Source organism: Rhincodon typus, chromosome 5 (genome assembly GCF_021869965.1).
Source record: "Rhincodon typus isolate 14 chromosome 5, sRhiTyp1.1, whole genome shotgun sequence".
Taxonomy (NCBI): Eukaryota; Metazoa; Chordata; class Chondrichthyes; order Orectolobiformes; family Rhincodontidae; genus Rhincodon; species Rhincodon typus.
The window spans coordinates 92289253-92315324 of NC_063336.1; the positions used below are offsets into that span (position 1 = coordinate 92289253).

A 26072-nucleotide genomic window follows, 5' to 3' on the forward strand; every position below is an offset into this window, starting at 1 on the left:
CCCGGCTGGGCTTGGGGCTGGGGTTGGGTGTAGAGCTGGTGGCTGGGTTGGAGCTGGGTGTGGGGGCAGAGTTAGTGACATCGTCAGTGTCGGCAGTGTCATCATTGGCGTCGTCAGCAGAAGTGACGTTGTTGGCAACGTTGGCGTCAGTTGTGACATCAGCACTGTTGGAAGTGGTGGAAGTGATGTCGGCGGCTCTCATGGTGTCGGTGATGGAAGCGGCGGCGCCTGCGGTGTAAGTGGTGGCGTGGGCAGCAGCAGCGGTGTGGTTGGCAGCAGCGGAAATGACGTAAACAGTGTCGGGGGAAATGACGTCATTGGTGGCGTGAGCAGGAGAGGTCATAGTGACCACATGGTTAATGGCGTCAGGCACATTGAAAGGGAGGTCCTGGGTAAGGATCAGGACTTGGGCAGTGGAAGAGGTCTGTGTTTGATGGTAAGCACAGGCAAGTTTAGTGTCCTTACAGTTTTTATTGTCAGATCGGGTGGAGGAAACGTTGGTTGAGGCTGCGGATCCTGTGAAGAATGAAAAACAGAAGAAGTCCTTTGCAGGTCTGGGAGAGGGAGGCTCTGAGCTGGGGTAGGGTTGATTATAGTGCCAGGATATGCTGGCGCATTGCTAAGAATGTGTACTTGAGCATGCATTGAGCTTTTGGAGGCTCTGGATGTTGTGTAGGTAGAGGTTGTTCTGGATGGTGTGTAGGTCGAGGTTGTAACACCAAGGCAGAATATGAGTAACACCTCATATTACACCTCGGGAGCCTACAGCTCAATGACTTAAATATGGAATTCACCAGTTTTAAAATCTCCCCACCCCCCGCCTCATCCCATGACCAACCCTCCCTCTCGTCCCCGCCTCTTTGACCTGACACAACCTGTACTTCTTCTCTCCCAACTATCAGCCCCACGCATCCCACTGACCAACCCCCACCACTGCCTACCTGCAATCACCTATCACCATCCCATCTACCTTCGCCAGGGCTATCCCTCTATTTATTTCTGAGCTCCCTTCCCCCTCCCCATTTCCGAAGATAGGTCCCGACACAAAATGTCAGCCTTCCTGCTCCTCTGATGCTGCCTGGCCTGCTGTGTTCCTCCAGCTCCACACTGCGCTGTGTCTAACTCCAGCATCTGCAGTTCTTGCTATCTTTTAGACATGGCAAGGCAGGAGGCTTCAACTCACAAATGCAAAAAGCCTCAACGTTGCTAAAAATTCTACGGCATCTCAGTGCATGATCTACAGACACCATTGGTCACACCCCTCATCTATGGACATTGGCATCCAATAGTTGCTAACTCCCCAGAGTCCTCATGGCACCTCTTCAATCTATTCGCAGTACACTTAGATAGCACAGCCACGCATTGCAGGCTGCACCAGCAACTGGCATTGAGAAGCTGTCACAAGGACATTTTCTGTCCAGGGACAGGCATCCTTTGGAGCAGAGTGTACATCAGGGCTGCTCGTTTGCTCTCTCAGTGTCTACCTGATGCTCACAGCATCCCTGCCTTAGCACAGCCACACAACCACAAGGCAGCTTGCCTTATTGGCCAGCAGTTCTCTGTCAAATGGCATGCATCTTGCTGCTTGTCAGTGTGCTATGACAATCTCAAACCGGCAGCTCATACAGCAAACACACAGCCCATACAGTCAGCAAGAAATCACATCTCAAAGTTTCAGGGAATAATTCTCACCAAAGTCTAAGGAGCCGCCCATCAGTCAGAGGGCCCTGGCACTAAGGGCATCCTCTAATACTAGTACAAAGGATTGGCTGTGTCTGGGTAACCAATCAGGGTCATCTTCATCAGGAGGTCAGTGTCTTTACAGGCCAAGGAGTGGGTCAAAATTGTCCTATGACTCCACACCAGCCAGTCAGAGTTTTAGGGCTCTTGTAGTAGCGACCTTTTAGAGATGGCTCAGTTGCTAGAGATGCCAGTCTTTCAGCAGATATCTCCAGTCTGGTGAGTTCTTCCAGGAGCTGCAGCTAGTACAACATTGGGTTAGAATTGGACAAATGTAGTGCATTGGGTCAGGGTGAGTTTGGTAAGACATGGTGAAAGATGTCACCAACATCTTCACCAACACCTTCCACCCCAAACTTAAGTTCACCTGGACCATCTCTAATACCTCTCTCACCTTCCTGGACCTCTGTCTCCATCTCGGGCAACTACCTAGAAACCGATATCCATTTCAAGCCCACCGACTCCCACAGCTACCTAGAATACACCTCCTCCCACCCATCTTCCTGCAAAAATGCCATCCCCTATTCCCAATTCCTTCGCCTCCGCTGCATCTGCTCCCAGGATGAGGCATTCCACTCCCGTACATCTCAGATGTCCTCGTTCCTCAAGGACAGCAACTTCCCCCCCTCAGTGGTCGAGAACGCCCTCCATCATGTCTCCCGCATTTCCTGCAACTCATTCCGCACACGCCGTCCTCACAATAACAACCAAAAAAGAATCCCCCTCGTCCTCACGTACCGCCCCACCAACCTCCGGATCCAACGCATCATCCTCCGACACTTCCGCCATCTGCAATCCGACCCCACCACCAAAGACATCTTTCCCTCCCCACCCTTATCTGCTTTCCGGAGGGACAACTCTCTCCGTGACTCCCTTGTCCGCTCCACACTCCCCTCCAGCTCCACCACACCCGGCACTTTTCCCTGCAACCGCAGGAAGTGCTACACCTGCCCCCATACCTCCTCCCTCACCCCCATCCCAGGCCCCAAGAAGACTTTCCACATCAAGCAGATGTTCACCTGCACATCTGCTAATGTGGTATACTGCATCCGCTGTACCCATTGTGGCCTCCTCTACATCGGGGAAACGAAGCGGAGGCTTGGGGACCGCTTTGCAGAACACCTACGCTCGGTTCGCAATAAACAACTGCACCTCCCAGTCGTGAACCATTTCAACTCCCCCTCCCATTCCACAGACGACATGTCCATCCTGGGCCTCCTGCAGTACCACAACGATGCCACCCGAAGGTTGCAGGAACAGCAACTCATATTCCGCTTGGGAACCCTGCAGCCCAATGGTATCAATGTGGATTTCACAAGCTTCAAAATCTCCCCTCCCCCTACCGCATCCCAAAACCAGCCCAGCTCGTCCCCGCCTCCCTAACCTGTTCTTCCTCCCACCTATCCCCTCCTCTCACCTCAAGCCGCACCCCCATCTCCTATCTACTAACCTCATCCTGCCCACTTGACCTGTCCGTCCCCCCTGGACTGACCTATCTCCTCCCTACCTCTCCACCTACACTCACTTTACTGGTTCCATCCCTGCCTTTTGACCTGTCTGTTTCCTCTCCACCTATCTTCTCCTCTATCCATCTTCTATCCGCCTCCCCCTCTCTATTTACTTCAGAACCCCTTCCCCTCTCCCATTTCTGAAGAAGGGTCCAGACCCGAAAGGTCAGCCTTCCTGCTCCTCTGATGCTGCTTGGCCTGCTGTGTTCATCCAGCTCTACACCTTGTTATCTATGAAAGATGTCACTAGACCTCTTAGAGAGAAACTCTCTCCAAAATTCAACAAGATTGGAACTTGTCCAAAAAGAAGTAAGATTCAGTGCTATATCTATCATTTCAATGTAACCTGGAGCTAACATACGATACACTTGTTCAATATAAAAGCCTGTTCTATTTGGACCAAACAAGCCCTGTAAATCTCTGCACTGAGAAAAGATGATTCCAGCAAACCTACCAGATAATGCGATGCAGACATAGCTGCACATACAGTAATCAGGAATAAGGGCCTTCCAAGAGTCCCACCAACTCTAATCTGTTATCCATTTGGTGGGCTGTTGTCAATGATTTTGAAACAGAATTTAAAAGCAGTCAGCCGGCTTCAAGTTGGCAAAAGTGGAGCTCAATTTTAGCATTCAGATCAACCTGGAGGTTGGATCACATCCCCCTTTATGAATGCTGAACGCATGCTGTAAAACATCATTCAGATGATGAAGAACTAGAGGCGGCAGTGGTCTCACCCCAATCATTTCTCTCATCATCAAGCAGTGAATTAGCTGAGCATAAAGTCTTCGAAGCTATTTCTCGGAACAAATTCGGGAACAAATTGTGAAACTTATACTTGCTGTCCAGGCAGTGCAATGGATGTTAGCCCAACTAACCTCTGGGATGGCAGGATTGTCTTATGAGGAACGATTGAGGAAACTGAGCCTGTACTCTCAAGTGTTTCAAAAAAATGAGAGGCGATCGCATTGAAAATCGCCCAAATTTCTTTTCCAGGCCTTGACAGGCTGGATGGAGGTGGGATATTTCTTCCTGCCTGATGAATCTTGAGCTAGGGGACACCATCTCAGAATAGGGGATAGACCATTTAGGAATGAGATAAGGAGAAATCTCTCCACTCAGACAGCCAAGCAAGCTCAATTATTGATCAGGCTCATTAACAATTGTTATCTGGAGACTAATTCAAGGGGTATGGATGTAATACAAGCAAGCTGTGTTGAGGTAGATGATCAGCCATAATCTTACTGTATTGCAGAACAGGCGTGATGGGTTGTATGTCCTAGTCTTGTTTCGACATGAATGATGCAGTTTGCTGAATAGTTTCCTGTTCACGTAGATAATGGCAGTTATCAAGGGAACATTTATGTACAATCAAGACATTTTGCACCATCAAAAATTTTACAACACTGTAAAATTGCACTGCCCAGTCATACTGCTACTGATTGTAAATGGGAAAGGAGTTGCAATTACTTGCTCTGACAAACAATGCCTCTCCTATTCACTGAAAGCATCTGTGCCTGTGATAAGTTGAGCTCAAGTTCTGTGGCTGTTTGCATTATTCAGGGGCTGACTGCTTCTTCCACAAATACAAACTGCATATCACCATCATCCTCGGTAGTTAATCTGAGACAGATCTTCAATTCTAACAACTCCAAACAGCCCTGTGCTTTTCTCTTCAATTTACCACAGAATTTCCTATTCGTCAATATGTTCTGAAGCATCCTTTTTATCTTTAGAGCCGGAAATGATCTAATTAGGCTGAGTCTTGAAGGTTTCCAGAGGACCAAAAGCAAGTCCTGACCCACTGGGTGTTTTCCTACATCTGTCCTTCTAACACCACTTTCAGCATCTCAGCATATATCCTATCAAAGTTATTTGTCTTTTTCTATTGGCATGAATCAAACTGTGTTCTTTCTGTATCATTGCCAATTGTTCCTCATTACTTTTCTCATCTATTCATTGTGTTTGCTCAATGTTTGTCCAAATCCATGTCTCAAAGCTGTCTAGAAATCTGATTTCTTTCCTCTGCTTTCATTTTTTCAGCTCCACATCACACCATATTTCAAATCAAACATTTTCCTCTAATTTTCTTTAGATTTTTGAAACAGCAAGTGGGTGCTGTGCATCTCAAGCACCGTATGCCAAACTATACTCATCTACAGCTCCTTCTCTTCTTCAAGAAAAGAAATGTTGGAAAAGAATTCTCTGTAGAAATCCACTGCCTCTTTGGTCAAACAGCATATAGGAAAATGACAAGTAAATGGCAGCAATAAGTCATAATGTGCCAAAAGTTGTTGCTAACAATGACAAAAATTTGGCTCTGCAGATTGTCTCCTATTTTCTCTCCAGTCCTCTGCATGTCTGTGTTTTGCTAGACAAAAAAAGAAGCACAAATGAGGTAAGACATAAATGGGGCAGGAAAAGCATGATGCCATTTTCACTGCTTTTGAGTGCATCCATCAGTAAAAATGGACAGATGCTGGTGCAAGGTTCAGAAAGGATACCAAAAAAATAGGACTAATAAAATGCTGGGTGGTCATCTGTCGAAACAGAACTCTGTCCACTTCTAGAAATGAGAAATCCAGGCTAACATATCCACTTCTCTTGGCATAGCAAATTAGCTAGCAAATTCGTCATCTATGCAGCCCAGATAAGGTAAGGAATTTTCAGATCACCACTGGATGGAACCAAACATCTGAACTTAATAGCCAGTGTAACATTCCATAACAAACCATGTGAAGAATTTTGAGATTCAAGTGCTACAAAGGTATAGAGCCAACACATCTCTAGCTTGCATTATGCTTACAACTAACCAATGTGCAATTATCTGTCGTGTTTTTTTCACTTTTTCTGCAGTGTGCATATTACAGAATCTTTACAAAGCAATATGTATAGCTAAGATTCATAATCATACACAACCAAAATTAAGTGTTCTATATGAATATACACATGTATTAAAATTTTAAGTTTCATTCTCTTCAGAAAGCATTGATTTATACTTAACTATGATTCTTACTTAACTATGGTTCTTTGGGCCCTGTTAACACACTGGTACCTCATGCAAGCAAGTGTGAATTAAATTTGTTACAAAATCCAGAGTGTGAAACATTATGATGATAATATATTATGGATAGTCAGTACAGCACACTTACGTGAGCTGGAAACTACATACATTAATACAGAGTGTTCTTTGCAAACAAAAAGAATATTTATATGCAGTGCTAACACAGTGTGGAGCTGGAGGAACTCTGCAGGCCAGGCAGCTCCAGAGGAGCAGGAAAGTTGACGTTTCAGGTCGGGACCCTTTTTCAGAAATTCTTCACTATCGGCAGTTCTTACTATTTCTGAGTGATATATATGCAGTGCACCTGTTTCAATGTAACACTTGGTGACAACCATAATCTGGTTCATTTCTCAGGGTAATGCCGTGACCATTCAGAGTCAACCTGTCTTGTAGAAAATTTAGAGAAAGCTTGGCAGTTAACTGTCAGTCATCATTTACCATGGAAAACCTCTATCAATTAGCATTCAAAGCCAATGATTCTGCACTCTCCTCCCACAATATGAGTGTTGTTTTCTCTTCATTTGTTTCTTTCTTCTTGTAAATTGTCCCGATGAGTATAAAATGAAAAGGTTCAACATTTTTCTGTTAGACAGCAATAATAAGTAGTGGAAGTTGACCACAGAGTGCATCATATCCAAACCCAATCCTGTCTTCACCAGACACCAGCAATGATCCATTTTGTTTTTTTTTAAAGATATGGAATGTTGGTGAACTTGTGCCCTTCCAGATCACAGGGATGTGATGGAATCCTACATAGCCCTATCAGAAACTGCTAAAACAGAGAAGCAAAACCTGGGCCTTCTGGCTGATCAGACCTTGTAAAGAAAATTGGTATTTTTATCCTTTTGGTTATCAAATAAAACTACATACTTCCTGCTTTTCCTCACCCCCATACCCCATCACATCAACCCCGGAACAGACACACCCCACAGCCCCACCTCTGTGGATGTAAACATTTATAGATTACAGTAAATGTCATTTTGAAATAGTCATGTGAAAATGATCCAGTGACTCACTCACTGCTCACAGAAAAAGACACTGGACTTTGCTTGTCTTTTCTCCTATACACTTGCGTCCAATGTAGAAGTGCAGAAGAGAGCTGAGATGTAAATCCTTCCTTTGTTTGGCAGCTCTTGCTTTCGCCACCAAATTCAGAATTATTGTGTCAGCACCTTAACCAATCTTTATTATTATGCAATGACTTTTTATATCTATAATTTATTCAATGTGGAAATTTATCTTCTTAATTCCTAGATTACTACAATCAGTCCTTTAAACAAGAATATATTTTAATAATTGATCAACTAAAAGACTTTGTGACTCACTTGAAATCTAAATTTAGCCAAAGTCTAAATCTTGTTAGTTTGGGGGTGCACTGACATGGGCACTGTTCTCGGCACAGTTTTTCTTTCTCACTCACAGGATGATGGCATCGTTGGCTAGGCCATCAATTATTATCAATTCCTAATTGCCCAGAGGGCAGTTAACAGTCAACCACGTTGCTGAGCATCTGGAGTCACATGTAGACCAGAGCAGGTAAGAATGGCAGTTTCCTTCCTTAAAGGACATCAGTGAATATTATGGGTTTTTATCGACAATCAACAATAGATTCATGGTCATCATTAGACTCTTAATTCCAGATATTTATTGAATTCAAATTCCACCATCCGCCATGGCAGGATTCGAACTAAGGCCCCGAAAACATTACCTGCGTTTCTGAGTTAACAGTCCAATATTAGTACTACTAAGCCATTGCCTCCCCTTGTTACATATCAACACTGAGATTGGCACTGTGCTCCTTGAATCTAATGGTATGTGTGATGCTTGCAACACTGCACTGAGATTTGCATTGCTCCTCACTGGGTAATAGCATGTATAATTACTTTGCATATATTTGTGATTAATAGGTGCATTTTCACTGAGTGCATTGTAACTGGTGCATTGTGACAGGAGTATTGTCAATGGGGTCTGAGTTTTGACTGTTGTCCCATTATTTCCCATACCTCTCGTGTCCACACAGTAACTTCTCAGGGTACAAGGTCATGTCTTCCAATGGTTACAATGATAGATTCAGATTTTTAAAGAAGGGAGGATGAAGCATAAACACCAGAAAGGATTGAGTGGGCCAAATGAAAAATTCCAATACCACACATCCTATGTAAATCCACCTGGGACTAACTAAGATATTATTTGTTTTGTTTGTCAGTTTACTAACTCCCATGAAAAATGACAAATTACTATTGACCCAAAGCTCCTTAACCATGTCTAGATGATTGGTAAACAGTTTACTTTCTTCTATTGACTTGTAAATATGTTTGCCTTGTCCCAAGTCATCTACAGTAACAAAAAAAAATCAGTTCAACACAATAAATTATTGCACAGGTACTTCGGTTTGCCAGATCTATTCAAGACAATATTTCATTGTACCAGAAAGGAAACAAAATAAAGTAATTTGGATCTATAACAATTAGAAACATGATGCATGCACACCATAATTTAACTAATTATCATAGAAGCCCTACAGTGTGGAAACAGGCCCTTTAGTCCAACAAGTCCTCACTGACCCTTGGAGCATCCCATCCAGACCCATCGCCCTATAACTCACCTAATCTACACATCCCTGAACACTACAGACAATCTAGCACCAGAGGAAACCCACACAGATACAGGGAGAATGTGCAAACTCCACACAGACAGACACCTGAGGGTGAGAATTGAACTCAGGACCCTGGTGCTGTGAGGCAGTAGTACTAACCACTGAGCCACCATGCTGCCCTAATGAGGTTAGTATTTAAATAAGCTAGGAATGTTTGCTGCCCGATCATAAGATTGTAGAAAATGTGTGCAAGAATAAGCTGTTCAACCAATTGAGCCTGCTTTGTCATGACAGAAGGTCATGGTTTGTCCAGTTGTGGCCCCGACTTTGCTGTTTGTCTCACATAACTCTCAACTTCCTTGTCAGTCAAAATTCATCTCAATCAATCTTGAATATACTCAGTGGCTTAGCTTCCAGTGCTCACGAGGGAAAAGATTATTGACCATCTCGGAGAAAAAATTATATCTCATCTTCAGTTTAAATGGAGGACACTTATTTTGAAACTGTCTCTAGTTCGAGAGACCTCACAAGTAGTAACATGTTCTTAGCATGTACTGTGTCACTTATGTTTCAGTAAGATCACCTTTTGTTCTTCAAAAGTCAATGCGTTCAGGTCCAGCTTGCTCAAACCTACCTACTGCGATTACATCTTTATTGTGAAATCAGTCACATTCTCTAATATTCTTCCAATGCATGCATGTGCCTCTTCAACAAAGGGACCATAACTGTCCTTTGCAGCTATAACAGCACTTCTTTATATTTAGATTTCATTCCCTTTGGAACAAAGGCCAACATTTATTTGCTTTCCCAATTTACTTGCTGTATCTGTGTGCTAACTTTATGTGCTTCATGCAGCAAGACAAGTCCCAGATCGTCCTCTACTGCAGCATTTTACAATTTATTACCTTTTCTATTAAAAAATACTGTGCTTTTGTGTTCTTCAAATAAATTTGCTTTCTGTAAAGTATCAATAAAATTTTAAATCAAAGCAAACTTTTGATGATAATCACTTTATACATAGCTAAGTGATGACCAAAAAGTTAAAAGCAAGTCACTTACAGACAGAATTCTTGTGATCACTGTCCTTACTGGGAAGCATTTTGACTCCTCTGGACTTCAGCTCAATTGCCTTTTTCACTTTGGGAAAGAAAGAAAAGCTAAGATGAAAAAAAAACTGAAATATAAAAGCAAAGTATGATTACACAAAATGGAAGGCATTTCAGTAGTTAAGTGCTGTCAAATGCAGCTGCAAACAAAAATTGTTTATTATAGCCTTGTGACAATAATGGTCAAGTATGGACTATCAATTTTCAACTTTTATCATCCGATGCTTGATCCCGAGACCTTTCATGCACTAAATTGGTTTCACAAAAGAGTAAAACATTGACTTAAGATGATTGTAGTGGTCACCTGACCAGGTTGAGCTAAACTCCTGAAAACAACATGAAATATTCAGAGAAAGTCTGAGGCAAAATTAACTGTTTATCAAACGGCACTGAAACTTAAATGGAAATTACTCAAGAAATTCAGCAGATCTTGTAGCATTTGTGGAGAGAAAGCAGAGTTAACATTTTGGGTCCAGGCACTGAAACATTTTTAGAAGCGAAGAAACCCTTATTTCCTAATCTTTATTTGTTCCTTTCTGGATGTTTCACACATTAGAACTGAAGTCACTTGCACGTTATCCAGTTTGAAAAACAACAATGATGCCAGAGGAGGGAATGCACAAATGAGCTGTATTTCAGGAACTCGGCTTTACGGCAGATCAAAGCAGAGAAGTTTAAATTAATTTCTGACAAAAAACAGGAAGACTCTCTCCCTGCCTGCCACCCTTAGCCTCTCAAACCACAATACCTGGTGATAAAGTAAATTGCAATTCCAGAGGCTCACCACAGTCTGACTGAAGAAGTTTCTCCACTTTTTAGGGCTGAGATGAGAAGAAATCTCTTCACCCAGGGAATGGCAAGCTTGTGGAATTTATTACTACAGTAAGTGGTTGAGGCCAAAATACTGTATGATTTTGATTTGATTTATTGTTGTCACATACACCAAGATATAGTGAAAAGTATTGATTCGCATGCTATACAGGAAGATCGTACCATATAAAGTGCATCAGTGTAGCAGAACAGAGAGCAGAATAGAGTTACAGCTGTAGAGAGTGAGATCAACATTAACATTTGAGAGGTCCGTTCAAAGGTCTGATAACTGTGGGGAAGAAGCTGTTCTTGAATCTGACAGTACATGTATTCAAGCTTTTACTTATTCTGCCAGACAGAAGGTGAAAGAGAGTATCGCCAGGGTGGGAGGAGTCTTGTATTATGTGGTTTCTTTCCTCCCAAGGCAGTGGGAAGTATAGATGGAGCCAATAGGTGGATGACTGGTTACAGTCCAAAGGGATCAAAGGATATTGGGGGGAAAAGCAAAACCAGGCTATTCAGTTGGCTGATCAGCCATGATCATAAGAAATGGTGGAGTGCCCTCAAAAAGCTGAATGGTTTACCCTGCCCCTATTTTCTATGTTTCTATGGAGAAACATCTGCCTATGAGGACTTTAACGATAGGTAGAAATTTCACCATTGTTGAGGGTACAAGACATCCATACAACAACTACATTGTCAGGTTACAATTAACACTTCAAGAATTTTCAGGACTGTTTTTTTAAACTGCATAATCTTGAGATTATTTTTGGATAGCATTTATTGTCCATTCCTAATTTTTCAGAGGGTAATTAAGAGTCAACCACATTGCTGTGGTCCTGGAGTCACCTGTAGGCCAGATCAGGTAAGGACAGCAAATTTCTTTCCCTTTGTGAACCAGATTATTTTTCTGAAAATCAGCAATGGGTTCATGGTCACCATTAGACTCTTAATTTCAGATTATTAAATTGAATTCAAATTCCACCATCTGCCACGACAGGATCCAAACTTGGGTCCCAGAACATGATCTCAGCCTATGGATCAGTAGTCTAGTAACAATACATTACACCGGTGAAGTAAAAAGTTCAACATGACGAGCTGATCATATCCCTGGATAACACCTGGGTGTAGGAGGAAGAATCTATGAGTAAATTAAGTAGGTTTTTTGGAAAGGTAAGCTTAGAATTTTAAAACTGCATATGGGTAAAAGAATAATTAAGGGAATGATGAAACATGGATAATTTGTGCTGAAAAGCAAATGGCAATTTGAAATCAAAACAGATTTTGGAAATGCTCAGCAGGTTTGGTGGCATCTGTGGAGAAAGAAACTGAATGCTTCAGGCTAATGATCTTTCATCAGTCCAAACTCTGATCCTTAATCTGAAACATAAGCACCGTTTGTCCAGAGAAGGTATCAGAATAGCAGAATGTTTCTGAAACTTTTGTTTGCTTTTGTAAAATATGGACATATTTGTGCTCATTATGTGGTCAATGAAAATAAATAATCTCCCTACTCTCAGGTCAGGAAATACTGCTGCTAGGTCCAGAGGAAAGCTCCCCGTACTCCATCTCGAAAACATGTTTAACTCCACCCTCGTAAGATCCTGTTCTAATGCAACAGCACAACATTTATCCCATTGAGCAAGTCCACCAGCATTAGGCTTATCCAATGAGTTAGAGAAATGGGAATAAATTAAGAGCATTTACATGTTTGGACACACATTTATGAGGATCCAAGCCACAATTGTCCAACCTTTTCATGTGGCAGATTATCGTATTTTAGTTCTTTTCTCTTCTTCAGGGAGGCCAGTGAATAAATTTTGGAAAGACAAGGTTTGGCAAATGAGGAAACATGAAATTTTGAGAAAGAGAAACAAAACCAAAGCAATAATTCATTAGTTTAAATGGGGAATTAACAAAAATGATTTTTTTTTCTTCCTCTCTCTCTTTCAGTCTCAGACCCCAGCTCTGCCATTTCCACCACCTCCTTCAGGGTACCAGCATGGGAATGAGAGAGCCTTGTCTTGCCTGACTCAATGCACAACTTGGAGTTTCACTTGTTGTCACACCCACCTGACAGGAATCCTGTGCCTTGCAGTCTTCTTTATCACCAACCCCTCAATAACCCAACAGATAGTACTAAAGATGCAGGCCTTGGGCCTTCATAAGGTTCCTCACTCCCACAATCTCTCCCACATTCGCTGCTAAGAGGCTCATTGTGAGAAATGGCCTCTGATTGCAAGAACGTCTCCTTGCACAATCTTCTACTTCCTCAATTTGCAACACAAGTGGCAGGCAAGATAAGATCCATTGACTGTGATAACATGGCCTCTGAGTTATTTGCTGGACAAGCCTTTGATAGGCCGAGATGGTTCAAATTCACTATAGATGCCTTCGTTGCCAAGGGGCAGAGGCATTTCCAACCCTGAAGTTTGGATTTAAACTCAGGTTGCCAAGGTAAAATGTCCAGCACAATCCAATCGATGACCCTGGCCCCTTAGAGCATTTTATTAAAAATCCAGAATTTGAACAGTTTCTGGTCAAGAATGCAGACAATGTGGACATTTAGCAACTTCATTAATGCAATTTTGTTTCAATACGACAAATGATAAGATGGAAAATCATAAAATTAATTCAAGTTGCAAGTCATGGATTTCTGTTAATTTGTTGTCAGTGCAAGGTTTTAGTTTCCAGGCCTGTAAGTAACAGTTGTCATAGTCATTAGGTTGTTGATTTCATTAATCACAAAATGCTCATTTGGCATCGAATTTCACATAGGGCGGGTTCCACTACAAAGGACAGGTGGACAGTTCTTAAGCATGACAGCAGGCTTCCAAACAAAGTCAGTAAAACCTGGTGGTCTAACAGCTATCTTTATTGGCAATACAAGCTCAGTGATAGACACTGAAACAATATCACTATTCACATGCTTAACTATTTCCACATCATTTTTCATCATGTCCCAGTGCCAGAGGGTGGCATTCAAATCTCCATACTGCAGAATGGGAAAAGTGAGCATTTCAAAGATTATGTGCTCTGTGCTCAGTACAATTGTCAATTGCACCATTTAAGCAGGTCTCTGCACTGGAATCTTTGCAAAGTATAAAATCAATCATTCTAATTGTCACGATGTTCAAAGATTCACTGAACAACGTTTCATCTTAATGGTAATCAGACTGACTAAGTTTGGTGTAATTTGCTGTCATTACCTTATTTTTTAGTCTAATAACAGTGACCAGTATAATTTATCCAATTTAATGACTGCAAGCAAAAGTTGTCAGCGGCAGTATTCCCGGACCTATCACCTTCAAATTCTGGGTTTTTGACATAGCAGTTCCACAACTTGACTCAGAATGATGTGTTAGAAAGCAAGGTGAAGTTTTTACTGAACTTTCTGAATTATCTCATTAATAAGTAGAAGACTCTATTGAGATATTTTTGCAGATTACCAGCATACAACAATCCCATTCTAAATTAATCCCATTGTTAATATTAAAGATGTATTTTTATCAATCAAGATTTTGTCTTTTGAAGAGAAAGATTTTCACAAATGAAAATTGATACAAACCCAACATACCTTGAGTTTCACTCACGTCACTCAATCAAAAATGTGTTTGCATTTGACAAATTAACCATATTACCCTCTGATGAACTAGAACATCTTGAATTAATCTTAAGTAAAAGGAGACAATGGTGGCAGTGCTCAAAAGGAGTTTTATTTTTGACGTGATCGACAGTACAATGACAGGCAAATATTTGCCAGATTGTCTGCAGGCAATTATTATACTGCATGGAGCAATGCAGCCAGTTTTCAAACCACTGGGGAACACTCCAAACTGAAATAGGTTTAACATTATTCCATAAAAATGGATGGTAATTCCAGAATATACATTTCAGACAGATTTGATGTGTTTAATTAACTGATCTTTTCACCCGTAACGAATCCTTGATAATGTTGAGATTTGTCTGTGCCTGGTCCAGTACAAAAAAGCTGTCGCATTATTAACAAACTTTGAAATAAAAGCAATTTTGTCGGAATTCTGTCTCACTGTGGGAAGCACCTAAACTCATTTCACAATAACCCAGCTGAGATTGCGAATGTAGTGAGGTGGAGAGTCCCAGATGTGAACCCGCAAATAATCATTCTATAGCACTGCACATTGATGCGAATTATTGAAAAAAAAATGGGCTGTGCATTTTTCTTCAAGCATATTATTTTGCTCCTTTTTGAAAGGTAGGGACAAATAGGTGGCTGCTGAAGTCACAGAAACCCGAATAGGGGCTTTTTGAACATAGGACTGGACAGCACAGGAATGGGCCACTCGGCCCACGATGTTGTGTCGAACACAATGTCAAATTAAACTAATCCCTTCTGCCTGCCGTTGATCCATATCCCTCCATTCCTTGTATATTTATGTGCTTATCTAAAAGCCTCTTAAATGCCCCTATTGTATATGTCTCCAACACTACCCCTGGCAGCGTGTTCCAGGCACCTACCACTCACTGTGTAAAAAATTTGCTCCTCATGTCTTCTTTGAACTTGCCCCCTGTCACCTTAAACGTATGCCCCTAGTATTGGCTCATTCATTTCTGGATGCACAGTCTGAAGTACATTTTGAAATATCAAGGTCGAGCAAGAATGTTTAATATTTTGCATTAACAAAAACTAACACAGAAATAACTTGCGTTCTGGATTGTCTGTGATCACTAATAACAAAGTAAACTGGTGCAATAAGTTACACCTCCTATCGGAAGGATGCAATTGCACTGGAGAGGGTGCAAAGGAGATACACCAGGATGTTGCCTGGGTTGGTGCATTTCTGCTATGAAGAGAGGCTGGATAAGCTTGGGTTGTTTTCTTAGCAGCAGAGAAGTTTGAGAAGGGACCTGATAAAGGTGCATTAGATTATGAGGGGCATGGACAGGGTGGATAGAAAGCAGCCATTTTCAATAGTTGAAGGTTCAATAACAAGGGGGCATAATTTTAAAGTGGAAGGCAGGTGGTTAAGAGGGGATTAAAGGAGAACGTTTCTTTCACCTAGAGGGTGGTGGGGGTTTAAAATGCACCACCTGAGAGGGTAGTTGAAGCAGGAAACCTCACAATCTTTAAAAGGTACATGGCTGAGCACTTGAAGTGTCATAATATTCAAGGCTATGGGCCTAGTGGGGAAAATGGAATGAGTGTAGGTAGCAGTACATTTTTGGTGGTACACACTTGATGGGCCAAAGGACCTCTTCTGTACTGTATAGTTCTATGTTTCTATGTCTGTTTGCTTAGGAATGGAAGTGAAGAACTGCAAAAGCATCAGTGCTGGGGTTAATGAACATAAACCCCAAGCAACATTGCATATTTCCTTTATATCAATTGAAGAGAAGCAATTCTGCGCTTGCCACTGACTAAATTGACACTGATGCAAACCATTCTGTTTTGTCCTTTAGTTAATTGTTGGAGCATGTAGGTGTTGAATCAAAGGTGTGCCAATTAATGAGGCTCTGCCACGTTCATGATCATTTGCATTCACCATAGCGTTTCCTTTTCTCTATGCCAAATAGTAGGACAGTTATCTTGACAATCTGCTATCATCCTCTCAGGGGAAAGCAGGGAAAAGAAAACTTTTTGGATGCAGATAAAGTCTGAATATAATAGAATCTGCAAGCAAATACAGCCCATGTAGGGAGTTAAGGCAAGATTTAGGACACAGTAAAACCATGAACAACATGGAGAAAACTGATTCACCGCAAGAGAACATAAATGTCTTCCCGGGATCCAACACAACAGCAAAGTAGGGAAGCAAACAGTAGAATGAACTACATTCCAGAAACTGAAAGAAAGCAGACAAAGACACATCCCTCCCTGATGCGCTCAATGCTTTCTATGCTCGGTTGGAGCAGAATGCCAGTGGCGCAGTGTCATCTGCTCTGACAGCCCCGGAAGCACCTGTTCCCTCGGTCACCGCTGCAGATGTCAGGTCAACCTTCCTGGCAGTCAACCCAAGGAAAGTGACACGCCTAGACAGAGCCCTCAGCCATCTTCTTAGATCCTGTATGGACCAGCTGGTGGAGGCATTCACTGACATCTTCAACCACTTCCTCCTACAAACCAAAGTCCCCACCTGTTTCAAGACCATCACCATCACCCCAGTACCTAAGAAAGCACATGCAACATGCCTTATTAACTACCACCCAGTGGCTTTGACCTCCATAATCATGAAGTCCTTCAAGAGGCTGGTCATGGCCCACATCAACTCTAGTCTCCCAGTCTGCGTCGATTCCCTACAGTTTGCCTGCTGACAAAACAGTTCCACAGCAGATGCCATTTCCCCAGCCCTGCACTCATCCCTGGAATATTTGGATAACAAGGGCACCTAGATCAGAGTCCTACTTATTGATTACAGCTCCACCTTCAGCACCATAATCACCTCCAGACTAATCTCAAAACTCCATGACCTAGGTCTTGGCTCTGCCTTCTGTAACTAGATCCTCAGCTTCCTGACCCACAGACCACAGTCAATGAAGATAGACAAATGCACCACCTCCATGATAACACTCAACACTAGAGCTCCTCAACGATGTGTTCTCAGCCCCCAACTGTACTGCCTATACATCCACGACTTTGTAGCCAAATTCCAAATGAATGCCATCTACAAGTTTGCTGATGACACCACCGTAGTAGGAAGGATATCAAACAATCATGAGTCAGAATACAGAAAGGAGAAAGAGGTCTTGGTGTCATGGAGCAATGATAACAAACTCTCTCTCAATGTCAGAAAAACAAAAGAACTGACCATTGACTTCAGGAAGAATGGAGGAAGACACACCCTCATCTACATCAACGGAGCTGAGGTGGAGAGGGTCAAGAGTGTTAAATTGTTAAGAGTAACGATAACCGACAACCTCTCCTGGACTTTCAACATAGATGTGAAGGTCAAGAAGGCATAACAATGCCTCTTTTTTCCACAGGTTGCTTAGGAAATTCGGCATGTCTACAAAGACCCTTGCCAACTTTTACAGATGCACCATAGAAAGCATACTGTCCAGGTGCAAAATGGCCTGGTATGACAACTGGTCTGCTCAGGACCATAAGAAATTACAGACGGTTTTGTGCACAGCTCAGACCATCACGGAAGCCAACCTCCAATCCATTAACTCTATTTACATTTCTCATTGCCACGGAAAGGTTACCAACATCATCAAAGACCCCTCCCACCCCAGCTCTCCTACAACATCTTCTGTAAGGCGGAAGATACTGAAGCTTGAATACACGCACCAACAGGTTCAAGAACAGCTTCTTCCCTGTCGTTATTAGACTGATGAAAGGGCTCTCTAACTTCAAATAATGTTGATCTTACTAACGTTGATCTTGCTTTACACAACTCCTGTGCTGTTGTAACCTGTATGCTTTGCTCTGTCTAAGTGTCCCATGATCTGCATGTCCTTGTCTGCTATGATCTGCCTGCACTGCTCAAAAAACAAAGCTTTTCACTGTACTTAGGTATACGTGACTACAATAAATCAAATCAAATCAAAGACTACTGGTAACTGGACAAGTACGATCATAGCAGCCTGAACCAGGATATCAAGAATTTTAATGCAGAGTGATAGCAGTTGAGATGAATTAATCTGACAGAGCAGACCAGATAGAAGAGTAATCCAGGAGTCCAGAAAATCAAATGAGAAAGTAATCTCATTTTCCTGGATGGTTGTGGCTGCAGGTGCACGGAAGAGGTTCAGCAATGTCACTGACAAAGTTGTCTACTTTGTCAGCAGCCCATTAGTCCCCTTACATAGACACTCCTTCCACCAAATTACCATGGCTGCGGTATGTGCTATCTAAAAGCTGTCATGCATCAATTTGCCAAGACATTTTGACTGTGCCTTCCAAATTCATGGCCTCTGTCACCGAGAAGGACAAGGCAGCACAAGCAAGGAAAAGAAACATCAATTCCTCAAGCTTAACCTCCAAGGCACACACCATCCCAACTTGGACATAAATGACCATCTCTTTATTTTCCCTGGGTCACAATCCTGGCACTTTCTATTTCCATACAGTGTTCAGTGCCATTCAAAACTCCTCAGAAACTGAAGTGGTCCCTGCTCTCATGCAACCAGATCTAGACTAAATTAAGGCTTGGGCTGATCAGTCACAGCAACACTTATGCCACGTAAGTGCCAGATGTTGACTATCTCCAACAAACGGAATTTACTTATCTCTGCTTGGTGTTCAATGACATTACCATCACTCAATTCCTTATGATCAACATTGCAGGGTTATCAATGGTCAGAAATTAAACTGGACCAGCCATATAGGATACTGTGACTACCAAGAGTAAGTCAGAAGCTAGTATTTCTGGAATAACTAACTTACCTTCTGAATACACCATGCCTGTCCACCAGTTAAAAGTCAGAGTATGATAGAATACTCCCAACTTGTCTGGATGGTTGTAGCTCCAACAACATATGAGATGTTCGATCCTTCCCAGGACAAAGCAACACACTTGATTTGTACCCTATCCACCACTTTAAACATTAACCTTTCATCACCAATGCTACTGATAGCATTGCACACTATGTAGAAAGATATATTATGGCAACTGACCAAGGCTCCTTCAATAACACCTTCCAAACCTGTAACTTCTACCATTGAGAAGGACAAGGACAGAAGGTGCATGGGAACAGCACAAACTTTAAGCTCCTTCCATGTTTGCTCTATGCACAATTTTATGGCTACCCAGTTTGACCAGGCTAAAGGTATGAACAGATGCTGTTCTGTTTATGTAAATTGTTGGACGGATGGCCATTAGTTTCTTTTCATGAACAACAATATTCATGCAAATTGTGAACAGTATTCTGACAACTGTACTGAGTGAATGCTGCGTTGTCAGAGGTGGTGTATTTTGGGCATAACAATAAACAATGTACCCTCTCAGGTGATTGCAAATAGATTCTCCATTCTTACGGAGAATGTAAACGTTTGTACATCAAACAACATGCTACCACCAAATTATCTGCTCATTTAGCTCATTACAGTTTGTGAAATACATGACTTCCTTGAACCATAAAATCTTAATATATAAAAAACCCCAAATCATAGGCATAACCTTGAACGGTAAATTATAAATAGCCAAACCTCAACACAACATACAGAGGTGAGCTAGACTGGTAAAGATTGGGTTAACTGTAACAATTGCTGGAGTGTGAGCTAACTAAATCTCTTCATTAAAAACGTGGAAGTAACATCCCCATTAAATATCTGAGAGTGTATCTTCCAAAAGTTGTGCCCAAGATCCTTCATTAGCATCAAAACACCGTTTGCATCTTGTTCAAGTGGTTCAGCAAAATCTAGCAGACACGTCACCTTCCAATTGATCACCAGACCCTGGCCACCAACCCTGAAGAAAGAGCTCATCAAAACCAATCAGATAGAAGAAGGTTCTGCTCTGTCTGTAATGAATCATCCATTGGTTCAGCTGGAACACCGATCTAAAGTGATTGGTAAAATTTGAAGACTGATAAGCTCAATTCTCCAGAAATATTTATGAATGGAAGATATTTCCACATATATTAAATGGTGAGATTATTTCTAAGGAAAATGGGCCGGAATTTCACATAGTCTTCCTGACTCTAGAGTCCTTTAAAACTGGCAAATGGAACCCAAATGGACAATGAGCTCCCCATCCGACCAACTCATCCTTTTCTGACAAATCCAATTTTTATTGGCATGGAAAGGCAAAGGAACGTGATTTACAAGGGATGGAAATCCAAACTCAGCAAGGCCATTTGAACTTACTGCTGAGTTCAAACAGGCTGCATTATAGCTCTTCCAAGAGTCTTAACAAATCATGAATTGATAGAATACAAGTAAACACAGTTAAGAGGTAGATAAGATCCAATGAAAAATTGTGATCTGAAGTTTTTTTTTCAAATCTCCCACTTGTTATATATGAAAAATGGCTTTTGCTGCCTTTGAAAAAGAAAAAGAACAATTTATTGGGATTGCTTTACCTGTGATGTCATTTAGTGAATGTTATTAAAAAGTCTTCATGCAGTTTAGACAGAAATCTTATCATTTTCCCAAGGACTATTATTAGATCATTACAAATGTTTGGCTGAATTTCAAAGGATATAATTATCCAAGCAGGGGTTTTGGGTTCACAGCTTGACTGACAATTTAAAAAGACTATTTTGAGGTGGGATTTTTATAACAGGTCAACCACTTGAGGGATTTTGTTGTTTTGAATAGGCTTTTTTTTTGCTTTTAATGTCACATGTGTCTGAGTGGAAGATGCAATACGTTTTTGGAGCTTGATTTTTTTTTATCTCAACTTGGCTTCTAATGCCTGTCTGTATTGGATACCAGTTCACTGGTACAGAGGTAGCTTGAGAGGGTGGAGGGCAGACTACATTGGAATACACATGGAATGTTGGTATGGAAATCTGGACTTGCGTGGAGATCAAAGTTACCATGGAAGTGACTTGGGGTATAAAGAGACCTGGGTGTGGAGAGGGGCATGAGTTGGCCTGGACAGCACAATGGATAGTGAGAGGATGTCAGGGGTGAGTGCTGTTGGGGGAACAGCTTCTATAACAACTTGGAAGAAGTCCCAGAGAATGACGATGGGCCTTTTAATCAGCCTTGTCACTCAACTGTTTCTGAACTTGCCTTGAGTGTCGGTCAGCCCATCTTAATCCTGTCACTGCCTCCCGGAGTGTAAACAGAGTTAGATGGGACACTTTAACCTGGGACTTCTTGACTGAGTCCGGAAATTTCGTGAGTCGAGCTAAGTAGTGAAAATCCAACCCAGCTATGACAATTTGTCTTGGGCCATTCAAATGAAAAGAAACCATTAGTATTGCAATGAAATTTATGAAGCCATTTGTGGAAACGCTTTTGAAATGTTTTGCAATACTTTATTGGGAAAAATAAAACCAAAGTCCTTTATTGTGATAGTTATTCCTGCTGGAAATGCGTACATGCTGGATGAATAATGAATAGCACTTTCAAGTAAGCCTTAAAGGAGTGCCTTGTAATAGTACCATACTGATGATTAATGAGTTCAGATCAGAGGGTTCCTTTGATTCCAATGATTCCTCCAGGAGACTCAGCAGAACACTACATCTGTCAGTGCGTTTTGCCAGTGACCTGTGTGGTTTGACCAGTAATGTCCTTTCAAAGTTGATGGCTTGGGTAAATTGTCTCCAAAGAGCCCAGCCATAATGGGAAAGTCTGTTGTGGTGTTTAAAGATACAGATTAATATTAAAATTGTATTCATAACTTTGGAGCAGCCAGAACATGGAATTGAAGTGGAGTGTTCACTGTTGGTGCTAAAAGTCCCAAAAGTAAAGAAGAACCAGATGCTGCACAAGGATATTACAGACATGCTTGAAAATGTGAAAAGAGCATTATTCTAATTCAGAGCTGGCACAAAGTCAGATCATAATGAACTATTCATTGATGGAGAGGATCAGGAAGATTGGATTATAATAGTTCAACACACAAAATGAATGACTGCCTTCTACCAATGTTTTGTTAATCATCACCACCGTAATCATATAATACTTCAGAATAAACCCACATTTAACCAAGCTGCTGTTCTAAAATGCTGACATCTATCTGACAATGTGAAAAATTTCCCAGCAGGACTAGCCCAATCCAACCACTCACCACCTTATCAGTGTACTCTCAATCATCAAAGGTTGGAAGTGTCAACAGTCAGCCTATCAGATGATGCTCACACATTTCTAACCTCTTCCTCAATGCTTAGTCCAGGCTGAGGCTTATTGGGTTGAAATGTGATTCCAGTTTTAGCTCAAACAGGGCAAAAGCAATGTCATGACGGTGAAGTAAAAGTGATGACCCTTGGATGTCAAGGGCATCATTTAATTAAGCATAGTACCAAGGAGCAGCAGAGAAATAGAAATCAGTTGGAATGAGAAGGAAATATCTCCACTGACTGCAGTAATACTGAGCACAATGTCAGCAGATAATCATCTTAGGTCCAGGATGTTGATGTGGGAGATCCCCCTCGAAAGTGTCTTGAGTCCAACTATCTTCAAGTGCATCATGATTATGTCAGAGTGGGAATGTTTGGTGATGCTTGCATGTTGTTCAGTCTTTTTTTTTAACAACTCCTCAAAGAAAATGAGCAGTCTGTGACATTCAGGTAACATTCAGACTTGGGCTGATAAGAGGTGGTGGTAGATTCTTTGTTATGCCTATGTGCTCAAGCTGAACGTGATACTATCAATGTCTGTGGGTCTTCTTACGAGTGAAGATTTCAATGTGGTGACAGTTTTTGCCTACACTGGGGGAGATTCTGCAACTGTGCCACCTCTGACCTTCCTCCCTGGATGTTAAGTGTTTGGCACAGGTAGTCCTCACAACATGGTGAATCACATGTCAGCAATTAGCTCCACATGGACTGGCTGGCTGCAATGGTTTTGCAAGTGAGGTGGTCTGCAATGTAGAAGTTTGCAAGGCTCCTCTTTAGGAATCCTTATATCATTTATGTGTGTTACCCTGCTCTTCAACAATTCCCTGTAGAGGATTTATTTGGAGATTTAAAGGTCATTCATAAAACGGAATGGCCTTTTCATCCAAGTTAAAGGCAGTATACAATCCAGCATGATAGTTGCATTGTTTGTATTTTTTACCCCTGGCATTGAATTATCAACACGGCCTTCAGATATATTTGGTGGAAGTGATTAAGTGTGGCATCAATAGCGGACTTACAAACATACAAAGTAGAGGCAGGAGTAGAGGAGTTCCAACAAAACTCAAGACACATGACACCGTCTAGGACCAAAAAATCTATTTGCCTGGCACCCCATCGCAACAGATTCAGCCCCTCCACTGCTGATGCATACTGACAGTACGGTCTCCAAGATGCACTGCAGTAATTCACCAAGGCTCCCTCAATATTATCTTCCAGATATGTGATCACCACCATTTGGTGAAACAAATGCTAATACTCTAGGGACATGGAAATTTCACCAACTGCAAATATCTCTCCAAGCCACAGACCATCCTGATTTGAAACTATATTGTGGTTCCTTCATTATTCTTGGTCAATATCCTGAAGCTCCCACCCCTACAGCATCATGGGTCTGCCTACAGCACTTCAGTTGCAGCAGTTCAGACAAATGGTACAACCGTCAACATTTCAAGACCAATTAAGTGGATCATACATGCTGCCTACAGCACCAGTATCCCAAGAAAGAATTTTAAAATCTCCTTCCCTACAGTATTTTTACTAGTATCATAGAACTTCACATTTCAGAATCATATTATTGCAAAAAAAGTTGTTATTTTGAAGTTCCTCAATATTAGAATAACTTTAACCCTTTGAGTTGCTTTTTGATGAAGGGAAATACTAGCATGATTCATTAATTGGTCTAATTTATTAATATAAAATGCAATGAAAAATCCATGGTCAGTTTGGACCACGAGCATCACGAATACAGTTCAATGATAAGTGAATAATAAAATCTATGAAAGAATATTATCCTTTTCAGATACAAAATAAGCCATTAACATGAGTTATTGCAAAAAAAGCCAAAGAGGCAGAGGCAATTTTTAATTAATAAGAGATTCAGAAGTTCAAGATTGAGAAAAATAGAAAGAAACATTGAAAACATAAGAGCAGGAGAAGGCCATTCGGCCTGCTTCTATATTTACTATAATCCCACTCAGTACTCTGTTCTCACTTTCTCCTTATAGCCATTCTTCTCAGTAGCCATAATAACTATATCTAACTCGTTCATGAAAACATTCAATGTTTTGGCCTCAACCACTTTCTGTGGCAGACAATTCTACAGGCTCACCTCATTCTAGATGAAGAAATTTCTCCTCATCTCAGTCCTAAATGGTCTACCCATATCCTTAATCTAAGACCCCTGGTTCTGGGTTCCTGGGCCATGAGGAATATCCTTCCTGTGTTTACCCTGCTTAGTTCTGTTAGACTTTTATCAGTTTCTATGAGATCGCCTCCACATTTTTCTAAATCCCAGTGCATATAGTCCTAACTAATCCAGTCTGTCTTCATATGTCAGTCCTGTATCCCAGGAACAGTCTGGTAAACATTTGTTGCACTCCCCCCATATACAGAATACCCATCCTCAGATAAGAAGATATAAACTGCACACAATAGCACAATAGTCCAGATGACCTCATCAAGGCCCTGTACAATTGCAGCAAGACATCCCTGCTCCTGTAGTTGCATGTAACATTTGTCTTCTTCGTCGCCTGCTGAACCTGCATGCTTCCTTACAGTGACTGGTGTAAAAGGGCACACAGGTTTCAGTGCACCTCCCCTTTCCCAATTTATCGTCACGCAGATAATAATCTGCCTTTATGCTTTTCTTTCCAAAGTGAAAACCTTCACATTTATCCACAATTGTACTTCAACTGCCATGCATTTGCCCACTCACTCAACTTGTCCAAATCACATTGAAGCATCACTGCATCCTCCTCCCAGTTGACTTTCCCAGCCAGATTTGTGTCATTTGCAAACTTGGAGATATAGCACTTAAATTCCCTAATCTAAAGCATGAACATATAATGTGAATAGCTGGGGTCCAAGCATTGATCCCTGCAGTACCCACTAGTCACAGGATGTCACTTGAAAAAAATTTCTGAATTTTTGTTTCCTGTCTGACAGCCAGTTCTCTATCCATGTCAGTATGTTATCCCCAATCCCACACATGTTAATTTGGCATGTTAATCCCTAATATGGGACCTTGCTGAAAGCCTTCTGAAATTCTAAATAAACCACATCTGCTGGTTCCCCATTATTGATGCTACTAGTTACAAACTGAAAAAATTCAATTAGATTTGTCAAGCATGACTTACCTTTCACAAATATCACCATTTTCTAAGTGGTCTGCTATTAAATCTTTTATTATGGACATTGTCCCCACTACAAATGTCAGGCTAGCTTATCTATAATTCCCTGTTTTCTCTCTACCTCCTTTTTAAATAGTAGAATAACATTAGCCACCAATCCATAGGAACTGTTCCAGAGTCTATAGAATCACAAAAGTTGACTATTATTGCATCCACTACTTCGAGGACCACTTCCTTAAATACTCTGGCCAAGTGATTAAAGTGAATGTACTATTGCCAAGTTTGTGGATGACATGAAAATAAATGGGAAGGCAAGTAGTGAGGTTGACACAAGTAATCCAGAAAGGGGCACACACAGGTTAAAGTGATTGGGCAAAAACTTGGCAGATGAAATACAATGTGGGA

General features: G+C 41.5%; 1 protein-coding gene across 1 annotated transcript in view; it reads right to left on the reverse strand.

The window, feature by feature from the left end:
- LOC109928798 (CUB and sushi domain-containing protein 1-like) overlaps positions 1 to 26072 on the reverse strand; it is a 2165117-nt gene that overhangs the window by 779443 nt on the left and 1359602 nt on the right. The window contains exon 7 of the mRNA XM_048597409.1: positions 9968 to 10045. Within this exon, the coding sequence (XP_048453366.1) occupies positions 9968 to 10045 (78 nt within the window). The remainder of the gene's footprint in view (positions 1 to 9967; positions 10046 to 26072) is intronic.